Genomic DNA, 10,016 nt, shown 5'->3' with positions numbered 1-10,016 from the left:
CTCTTCCTCACTAAGGTCATAACTTTCTCCGCGGCGGATGTACAAGACCGTCCATCGCAGGAAGAAAGTACGACCTGATGATCCCCACAGGATTTATATCGAATCACTCATCTTAATTGCATGTGAGTCAGTCTAGCGTCTATTGAAGCACTTTGGTTTCTCCTGCGTGCTTCATTGTGCAAGTTGTGTTCCTCTGTCGTCCAGGATTTCACTCTCGTCGATTCCTTAGCAGGAATCACTACCATTACTATTGCTAGGGTATTGCGGTTGGGTAATGCAACATGGTCGTTGCTTACTGCGATACCTAGCTCCCGACGATTTGATCACCGTGTTCAGGGCAAATGGTCGTCTGAGTAGCGCAGCTGGCACGTTCCCGATCCAGGCTCTGCATATTGTCTCTCTCCTCGTATGTCCTTTCTCGAGACCTCACCCGGCTCAGTAGTGATGTCCGAGGAGCCGATGAGGATATTCATTCGACGACGAGGACCCAGACGCGATACGGATGGCGAGGAACCCATCCAGGTGTGCGCTCTGGATAGGCCTACAGCCGCACCGCCAGCGCGCGGGCGATCCTTGCGGACATCATATGACGGTAAAACGGAACGGAGTGCAGCTAATTTGACTGATCGACGACCTGTCGCCTAATTTCTGGGAATCGGAACATTTGGGTCTCCTCAGGGGATGGACAGAGCCGCTGCGAACCTAAACCATTGTTCCCATCGCAAGATGAGATCGGACGGTTGCGCAGCACTTACCTTGCAGCGAGGCTGAAGTAGCAGGGCTTGCCATCTCGATTTCATTCTGGTCTTCTCCAATTCTGCGGCGTGATATTTTGTTGGTTTCTACGCTCATATCGTCCTGGACTTTTGTAGGAGGTTGCAAAGTCTGACCTTGGAGGGCAAGTTAATGGCCGATCGAGAAGGCCGAGTCATTGCTCGTCATGAGGCAATGTCTCAGGAATGGGAAAAGTAATTGCTGTACTACACTGTTTTGCGTAGCTTGTCTTGTAGGTTTCGGACACTTGCGGGGAAGGTCACTAGGAGAGAACTTGGCGAACTCGCTATAACCCGAGCCGAGGAGTAGAAGAATAGTTTTTTACGTATGACATGTAGTTCCGTGAGGTCATGTTAGGCACCGGGAGAGAATCGAATTGTTCGACCTCCTCGACATGGTCACGCCACTAGTTGAGAAAAGCGGGGAAGATTCATGGTATCACAGTCTGCGTGATGGTGGAGTGAAGTTCAGTCAGGTAAACTTGTCTTATAGGGGTATGTGAGTCTCAAAACGGCTTGTTTCCAGGTTGGCAACATGTTTTCGGGTCTGTACGTGCCATCGAGACTGTCGAAGACGCGTCAAGACAGCGAGATCATTCGGAAGCCATGGCTCAAGGATTGTTTTACTTCCCTGAAAAACAAATCGACAAAGACATGGCGTGATGATCAGTACCTGCGGGATAGGTTGACAAGGTAGAGGCATTGTCACTGCCTAACGTTTCACCAAAAGCTGAGGTTCCGTTTGCCGATGACGGAAGCTGCGCCCGGAGTGCTGAATCTTGACGATACGTTAGAAATTTTGGGCATTCAAGAGCGATCGGTGGTCGAAGAAGCTGGCGAGCGCACTGAAGGCGTAGGTATTGTACGGGGGAGAGTCCGCGAGAGTTAGTGTCTCAGGGCTCGAAGGACTCTCACACGGCCGGACATTCGGATGTCGCAGGGATGAAAACCTCAGGAGAAACGGACGATGTGGCGTGCATGGGTATCTGAGGAAGTGATGTGTCCTGATCAGGAAATTTCAGGGGTTGGAACTGCGGAAGAGGGTGGCCCTAGCGTATGTCTATCCGCATCAAGGGTATTTTTCACTACATTCGTAACCGGAACACAAACTGATTCAAGGGAGATCGAAATAACGAACAACGGATCAACGGTAGTTGGGAATGAGCGAACATATCTTTTCGGAGGAAGGTCTGATAGGTTATAAACTTCTCCTTCGCCCAGGATGCATCCCTTGATCGGGAAGCGCTGATCACAAATGTGGCACTGTACACACAGTCCCCGTTCTCGTGTCATCAATGCAGAGGAACGCTCCTCCCCGGCGATTCTTTGAAGCTCGCCGTCACCTTTAATGCTCCGGTATAAGTAGATCCCGATCAAATTGCCGCATTCCGGTCTTCTTAGACGGTTGGGTATTTCCGAGATTCGTGGGCGATCACAACACAGCCTGAAACCACACAGCTGATGGTCGCCTTGGAGGGGCTGTGTGCTACTCACTCGAGCTTACTAGCAACAGAGGTTCGCTCCAATAATCCAGAACAGCCGTAGCCAATCTCTTTTCAGGAGATCATCAGTACATTGGAAGAAACTCTCGTGAGAAACAGCATCCTCGGAGCGATGAGAGAACTCATCGATGAAATAGTGGACTCGTCTAGCTCTGTCACTCTACATAAGGATCTCACCTGAGTTCCTGTGGTGGGGCATCTGATCCGTGGCGGGGTATCTCAGCCCACTGAGAGATATGGAGTCTATGTGAAATAGCATGCTCAGTATTATCATCGTGTCTGTGATCAGTGTTGCGCTAATGTCGGCTCTTCAATTGTCTGCGACATCGAAATCGACTTAGGGTAGCCCCTTGGGAAGGAGTCCTTGTTGCCGACGCGTGGATGTAGGCGTTGTTGAATTAGTAGACGATCATTTGTATGGCTGAGAAGCGAGTCAGCTTCACAGAAGAACCCACTCCTGTTCATGGAAACCTGCTTGCGAATCAATTCTCACTAAATACCCCGCACGGAGGAGCTGGACATGGACACCGTCTCGCCATGTTGAATAGAGGTAAGGTCAGTGGTGCACGCCCTGATACCGGTGCGGAAGCAGGTCGTTGGAAGTGCTTCGCTCTCAGGTGTTCACCGTCGGAGGCGCACATTACTGCAGGAGGCTATGGATAGCATCACATCATGTTTTCGATTCGTATTCGGCTTTGGATCATCTCCGAGTTCGCAATTGGGAAGTACTAGGACTACACTCCCTGCTCGAGCGCCGCATGCCGACAGTCGTCGCCTGTCGGTTGATCAAGATGTATCCCGCCTTACCACGGGTCGAAGGCAACGGACGGGTACGTCGCCCTCTACAAAGGGATATTTGAACGCTCATACCGATTCCCGAGGGGATAGTTATCCAGCGACAATTTCATCTGCATCTATTCTGGGAAAAGGGATATCTAATCAGAAGGGGAGGATATTGCGTAGCCGTCGCTTCGACCGCATCTATGATATGCCGAGAGATGCCGCTGTGTTAGGAACAGGTATAGTCGCATCCATGACATACATCTTAGACTCTTAGGAGTTTGATTGTATTCTCTAGGTCTTTCGGGATCCGTTAGAGTAGCAAAACGGAAGTCGGATGGTCAGAGGGTAGCCGTGAAAGTGTTGAGTACTCGCGGTTTACCTGCCGATAAAATTGACGAAATCGTGACAGAAGTGAAGATTTATTTGCGGCTAGATCATCCAAATATCTGTCGGCTGCTCGAGGTGGGGTCTCCGTACTGTACTGGGGCCAGGTTGATTCTCAGGTTTACGATGAAAGTGCGGTCAATGGTAACGTTTTCTTGGTCATGGAGCTATGCACTGGTCGAGAACTATACGATAGACTGGCGATGCGCAAGCGCTTCTCAGAACGTGATGCTAGCGATGTGGTAGTGCATTGGGATGTGTCGCGGGTTTCACAGTGGGACTCATCCATTGCAGTTGGGTTTGCTCAGGTCCGACAAATGGTACTGGCAGTGAACTACTGTCATAACCAGAATATCTGTCATCGTGACTTGAAACTCGAGAATTTTGTTTACGCTGATATGAGCGAAAAATCGCGTTTGAAGTTGATCGACTTTGGCCTATCTAGGATATTCTCTAGAGGTGTTCCCATGACGGCGATCACAGGTGAGTTGTTTCCAGTCACACTGGGTCAGTGGGTTCACTTTCTGGCTAGCAACCACTTGCCGATGAGGTATGACACGTAGGTAGTTGCAACTTGTGCCTCTCTCTCCAGGAACTGTATACTATGTTGCACCGGAAGTGATGACCGGCAAGTATGATTACTCTTGTGATATGTGGTCCATAGGGGTCATGACATACATGTTGCTAGCTGGGGTCCCTCCATTCGATGGTGACACGGACAAAGAGATTCTAAGAAAGGTCTCAAAAGGAACGTGAGTCACTCGACAGCTGGATTCTGGCTGCTGCTCATTCGGGTGATTCTATGAACACTTCAGGGTTCGTTGTGTGGATTCAGGTATTCATTTTCTGGCCCATCCTGGGACTTCATATCCAGCCCTGCACGGGATTTTATTTCAAAGCTCCTGCAGAAGGATCCTGCTGATCGCCTTTCAGCCGGAAGAGCTATCAACCATCCTTGGCTTTTGCGATACGGGAATGAGGATGGAACCTGGACAGTTTCGGGTATATCTGATGTCCTGCATCACTGCGTGGTCAATTGGTTTGATTTAAGGTACTCTAGATCCAAGTTTAACATGCCCTGCTGTGGTAAAGTCCATGCGTGACTTCGCCCAATCTAATGTCTTGAAGCGAGCGGCCATCGGACTCATGGCTTACTCGACAACGTACAACACTGATCTGGAAGCCATTGCTAAGGAGTTCCAGGTGTGGTAGTTGTGAGCTCTCTACGATCCCCGCATGTGGCAGAGTCGGCGGCATACTGCATCCGCACGCTCGGCGTTTGCTTACTGTCCCTTTCAGTGCTGATTCTTCTCAGGCGCTCGACATACGTGGGACGGGCACTGTTTCTGCCCAAGATTTAATGGCGGTACTTCGGCATCACTTGAACGTGGATCAGAGCGAAGCTAGATTTATATTCCAGAGGATCGATGCTGGACAAGGTGGCGAGGTAGTTATGGATGAAGTTTGGGATTCTTTAACGAAAAGAATTGTCAATCTCAGATTCACTATTCCGAGTTTTTGGCCGCGGCAATGTCTGCGCGTATGATGACTCACGAGAAGCAAATCAGGGAGATGTTTGCGAAAATGGATACTGACGGCACTGGGAAGATTACTGCTGATAATCTACGCGAAGTGCGTCGATCCTTACTTCTATTGATGATAAATAACCGGGATGAGCTTCCCGAGAAGTAATTGACATTAATTTCAGGTGCTAGGTGAATCATACGACGGTACTCCTGTGGAAGAGATAATTGCTGAGTGCGACAAAAATGGAGACGGGTTCCTCGATTGGTAGGACCGAAGATGTGATTCGTCTTGTCGTGTTTCACACAGACATCTAGGCACGAGTTCGAAGCCGTGCTGCTTGACCGCGTGGCGCATAATGATCAGACAGTCAAAGTTGCTGGACCTTCTGGTGAAGATTCGTCATCCGTGGATGAAGGATATGATCCTCTTTGGGAGAAGATCACCGGCCAGAAGTCATCGTCACCTGACACGTCTCGGAAATCCACCGGTGAGACTAGAAATGGTAGTGAAGGAGCTGATCATGTAAGGATGGAAAAAAAGAACACACGACGCTCACGGTGGGAAGATGTTGATGACACAGTGGTAGAGTGCGTGATTCCACCTTGCAGTTTCAATTGGGAGCAACTGGCTCAACTTGGTCGCAAGCTTGTGCCCGATCGTAGTGCTAACGAAGCTTCAGCGAAGAGAGGAATGTACCCTGTATCGTGAAGTAACCTGGCATATCAGGCAGTGTCTGCTTCACGGATCAGATCGACATGTCCATTAGAGCTCTGAGAATGGAAGATATATCTCTGTATATCATGACTCTTGTCACTGCTAGTGAGTGCTAGCTCGATAGCAGCGAGTGCTGCACCTCGTAGTTATTTGCTGAGGCCCAAATTTACTTTTTTTATTTCGATAATCACTCTCTTGCTCCGTGTTAATATTATTACGTCCATTGGATTAGTCTACGAGGAGTTCGTTATGGGATACCTTCCATAGGTTAGGTTTAGAATGGTTTCACTACTGGGGACCTCACTGATGCTAACTGCCAAGGAAATGAGATTCTTTAGCATAGCGCCTAGGATGCGGAGGTCAGCGCTAGCCCTTCGGGGGCACAATCCCGAGAGCGGATCGCAGAATTGGTCTCCTCTACAGCGGTATCAGCGGAACATATCTGAGGTTTGCCTCCGATCCGCAATGCGAATGAGTTGGAGCTTCTTAGGTGCGTCGCATGGAGCACCATGTTCTGGCCGCAGCAATGGAAGCGACTGCGAACGAGAAATATTATAACAGTCTCTTGTGGTTGGAATACCTGAAGCGTTGCAAAGACTTGGTGGAGACCCCGTCGTTCTCAGGTATAATACCTGAGGTATTGGAATTGTCTCTCATGCGCCTAAATCGTATCATGTGCTACTCCTCACGAATCGCTAGGCACAGGATAACCCAATATGATCCAACTATCGTATTCCCATATTCGTTAGGTCGAGACCTCTCAAAAGTCTTCTCTGCGATGACTCGCATGAGGCCCCTTATATTGCAGAAGGACTCGGCTCATGCTCGAGTCGCTGAGGATATAATAACATCTGCGAAGAACCGAGTGAGTTGTTGTTCGGCTTGCTACTCGGCATTTCATAATCTATCAATGCCATGGTCTCTGAATTAGATACTCGGAGTATCGAAATGCACGGTGTCTTTCACAACTCCGCAGCAGATTGCATGGGTCGCCTATGGACTTGCGAAGTTGTCTCGGTAGTGTGAGTTAAACTCAAATGGTCACATTCAAAGGAAACTCACTGAGTTTCATTTGAATGTGACCATTTGCGCCGTCAGGGTCTATCCTGTTGTATCAGGTCTCATGCAGAGCATCTCCAGGTCTTGGCTGGAATTTTTTCACGGCTTCTAACTGACGACCCGAATACTCGACTGTCTGCTAAGGACTGTGGTATGGCTTTGGAAGCTTTCAAAGATTGTGATGCGGATTTTCTGGAGTAAGCTATGAGTCTTCGTCGAAGGCCCTTCTTCACTAGGAAGTTGGGTTAGGTGCATGTCCGCGAGGCTCGGCCCAAAAATTCATATCTATGATTTCTCCGAATGGAAGGTGACATGGGTATGCCTGGCTACTGCGATTCTGCAGGGAAGGAGAGAAGATATGCTATCGAGGAGTCCGGACTCTCCTTCCGGACGAGCCTTGGTGGGGAGTATAGCTGAGCTTAGGGACCGTTTCTCTGTTCAAATGTTGATGGTACTCAGACTAATATCATCTCATCTGTGGAGGAGCATATTCCTTTGTTGGGTCCACATGAAGTATGTAGACTAATGTCTTCGGTCAAGCGTACATTAGAGGTAATCTCGTTCACTCGGTCTCTTGAGAATCAGAAGAACCATTGTAGTTGTACATCCACTGAGTGAATTTCACTTGCATCCTGTCAGTCGGACGAGACATCGGATTCTCTGCCGGTATCACTCGTAGAAGCGTTATCGAAGCGCATCATCGATCTACGAGAAGAACTCTCAATCGATGATATTGCAGGTCTAATTCCTGGTGAGGTTTATTGGAAATTCAAGCTGAATTGTTCAGCCTGTCTCGTTCGTACTTCGTCATCTGAGAAAGGTTTGCTCAACAGGTTTGCGTAACCGTGAGTATTTGGGAGACCCTAAAATGGTCGGGTGCTTATTCACACGGCTGGTAGACCTAGGACCCCCGTCCCTCCATGATCCCCACGGTCTCATCGCGCTTATTTGCAGTTTATGTGAAGCCGCACTTGGGCTGAGTGATAGTGAGATTTGGTGGCTCTGACGCGTATAAGGCAGTATCTTCTGATACAGGTTATATGTCTCTGGTGTATGAGAATTTTAAGAGGGAGTCACTTGAGTTCATGACTGTTGTTGTATCCAGTTCCCGTTCGATACAGGAATTGTCGCGACTATCACGTTTCTTCCCGGAGCTTGTTGCCCACGAGGTGAGTATTGTTCCGCTACCAGTTGAAAGGACACGGCCTTGACTAGGTTGATTGGGTTTCGAATATTGTAGGTTACAGTGCGAGCTCAGACGACTCCACTTGCCTCATCCATTTCCGGATCGAAAAGCAGTTGGATGCAAGATCCTGTCGAAGCCCGCCTACTCGGTAGGCTATGTCGTGAAGTATCCCGTGTACAGCGTCATGCGTCCGCACATACTATCCAGAAGTTACTCAGCCATGTAAGAGATCCTATGTATGATGCTGCATCATTGATGCAGCGATTCCGAAGAGTTCATGAGCTCAGGACGGGACTCGTCTCATCAATCCCCTTAGGTTCCACAACCTCAACACTGCTTACCTCCAACAGAGATACTTGCGGTTTTAGCGAGGACCAACCTAAAACTCGAAGGATGGACTTCGGTGGAGGACTTTTCAGTGAGTTGGCCTAGTTCATTTGAAGACAAACTCTCTCTATGGTACGCCAGAGCCGACTCCTAGAGGAAGGTGGTGAGAAAGAATTCATTAGACATTGCCACGCAAGGGCATCTCTCGGGCTACCAATACAGGTTGATAAGTTGAGAGAGTACTAACCACTTTTGCAAATATCGCTCTGATTCTTAAGCACTCTAAGGGTATTGCGGAATCCGAGCTCGGCCCTGACAATTACTGATAAAGTCCGCTGTCTACATTCAATGGCCTTAGCAAATCAGTTGTCTCCGGGAGATGAATTTGCTCACAGGTAAGAGAAGGTGCTTTCCACGTGTTGTGGAACAATTCTGCAGGATTCTCCGGAATATCGATGGAGGCCTCGATGATTCACCGACTGTGCAGCAACTCAGGCTATTCATCAATTCTACGAGAACTTCTGTGGCAGTGGAGTTAGACACATCTTGTAGATTCAAGCAAACAGCTCTTGCACGACATGTGAGTTTTCACACCAGAGGAGTCGCTATACCTGAGAATGTGTTGGAATCAGGTAGGCATGTGCTTGAAGAGGAATTTCCCCCATTCCAACTGGATTACACATGGCAAGATCAGTGATGGCAACGGGGGTTCCGTAAATGTGGATTACTGGTGTCCAGAGCATGGATCAGTTGAGGTTCTCGGGCCTACGAGGTAGAGGTTGTGCTTGTGATATGACAAGTTCGAGCTCGTCGAACAAGAAGGTTATGCACTGTTTGTCGTTTTAGACACTATTTCCAGACAGAAGAGCTCACCGCAGCCCAATCTTTCAAGTATCGATTGATAAGAGCTGTGCTCGGATCCACCAGACTTCGTGCGATCTCATACCATCAGTGGAATGAGACGCAGCTGAAGCAGGATTCCTTGATTTCCTCATTATTCACAGCATGACTCTCGCTGTTGACACGTTTCTTGAGTAAGTTTCTGTTTCCAGAGCATATCTAGTTTTGTGTGATGCTCCTGTTCCCAAAGCGGAAAATCTGTCGACCTCTGCAGCATTTCCACTGGCTCGAACATGTTATGTCTTCTCCTGGTTACAGAATGATGGCTGCCATGGATGTGCTTTGCTAGTAGGTTGGGTACAAGGGATTATCAACTAGTGGAGATTAACTGTTCAAGTGATCTCCGAGCTCAGCGGGAAGCGTGGTCCATCCCGTAACACACAGGTTAGTGTGTCTGTTGAACATCAAGTCTGGGAGGGGCTCGAAACATTTTAGCGCGCGCAATCTTGTGCACGGTTCTTCCTTTGACTGTGTCCAATGAATTGAACATTGAGAGCTCGAGGATAGAATTCCTGGATGCGGAATTGGTGAAGTCGGTGGTGATCTCGGACCTGGTTCGTAAATCAGGAGCGTTTTTATGTGACTGAAATGAACGGAGCCAGGACTCGTACCTAGGTCGCTCGGTTGTCAACCTCGATATTATGTCCCGAAATTTTTGATCAAGGGATAATTTTTATCACTGATACTAACTGATCTGTTTCGTGTATTATAAGTCATAATTTACTCATCAGGTCACCCAATAAGTCAGGTAGTCCCAAAAAATGCTCTATATATGAGCATTGTTCAATCAGCAAGAATATGCTGATTTATAAGCATTTCTGGGGCTAAGATGGTCAGGAGTGGGATTCATGCATGAGCCGT

General features: G+C 48.5%; 2 protein-coding genes across 3 annotated transcripts; both read left to right on the top strand.

Moving 5' to 3' along the window:
• Positions 1-2,729: 2,729 nt before the first annotated feature.
• Pmar_PMAR020709 (calcium-dependent protein kinase, putative) lies at positions 2,730-5,873 on the top strand. Its single transcript, XM_002779516.1, has 13 exons — positions 2,730-2,825; positions 2,893-3,294; positions 3,354-3,520; positions 3,562-3,684; positions 3,751-3,925; positions 4,035-4,194; positions 4,278-4,444; positions 4,494-4,645; positions 4,758-4,889; positions 4,943-5,074; positions 5,151-5,233; positions 5,284-5,526; positions 5,578-5,873. The coding sequence occupies exons 1-13, from the start codon at positions 2,813-2,815 to the stop codon at positions 5,675-5,677; spliced, it is 2,049 nt and encodes a 682-aa protein (XP_002779562.1). The 5' UTR covers positions 2,730-2,812; the 3' UTR covers positions 5,678-5,873.
• Positions 5,874-5,948: 75 nt separating this feature from the next.
• Pmar_PMAR020708 (hypothetical protein) lies at positions 5,949-9,307 on the top strand. 2 transcript variants are annotated; one of them, XM_002779515.1, is made up of 16 exons: positions 5,949-6,130; positions 6,174-6,253; positions 6,433-6,548; positions 6,615-6,700; positions 6,802-6,939; positions 6,992-7,142; positions 7,202-7,294; positions 7,382-7,493; positions 7,778-7,911; positions 7,983-8,150; positions 8,245-8,346; positions 8,397-8,494; positions 8,543-8,650; positions 8,694-8,835; positions 8,888-9,027; positions 9,102-9,307. In XM_002779515.1, the coding sequence occupies exons 2-16, from the start codon at positions 6,193-6,195 to the stop codon at positions 9,262-9,264; spliced, it is 1,812 nt and encodes a 603-aa protein (XP_002779561.1). In that variant the 5' UTR covers positions 5,949-6,130; positions 6,174-6,192; the 3' UTR covers positions 9,265-9,307. The 2 variants fall into 2 exon arrangements, with proteins under 2 accessions (XP_002779561.1, XP_002779560.1); XM_002779514.1 differs by having other exon boundaries at positions 6,174-6,306.
• The last annotated feature ends 709 nt before the right edge of the window (positions 9,308-10,016 follow it).

The sequence above is a fragment of the Perkinsus marinus genome (genome assembly GCF_000006405.1).
Source record: "Perkinsus marinus ATCC 50983 genomic scaffold scf_1104296946768, whole genome shotgun sequence".
Classification (NCBI taxonomy): domain Eukaryota; phylum Perkinsozoa; order Perkinsida; family Perkinsidae; genus Perkinsus; species Perkinsus marinus.
The sequence above is the reverse complement of the archived record's forward strand: the minus strand, read 5'-3'. Positions and strand labels throughout refer to the sequence as shown.

Coding starts and splice junctions, on each gene's coding strand:
- Pmar_PMAR020709 (XM_002779516.1), top strand. Junction 4,890..4,942: donor ATGCTGGACAAGGTGGCGAG/GTAGTTATGGAT, acceptor TGTCAATCTCAG/ATTCACTATTCCGAGTTTTT. Junction 5,234..5,283: donor GGAGACGGGTTCCTCGATTG/GTAGGACCGAAG, acceptor ACAGACATCTAG/GCACGAGTTCGAAGCCGTGC.
- Pmar_PMAR020708 (XM_002779514.1), top strand. CDS start 5,963: ATGGTTTCACTACTGGGGACCTCACTGATGCTAACTGCCAAGGAAATG. Junction 7,295..7,381: donor CGGTCAAGCGTACATTAGAG/GTAATCTCGTTC, acceptor GCATCCTGTCAG/TCGGACGAGACATCGGATTC. Junction 7,494..7,777: donor TATTGCAGGTCTAATTCCTG/GTGAGGTTTATT, acceptor CTTCTGATACAG/GTTATATGTCTCTGGTGTAT.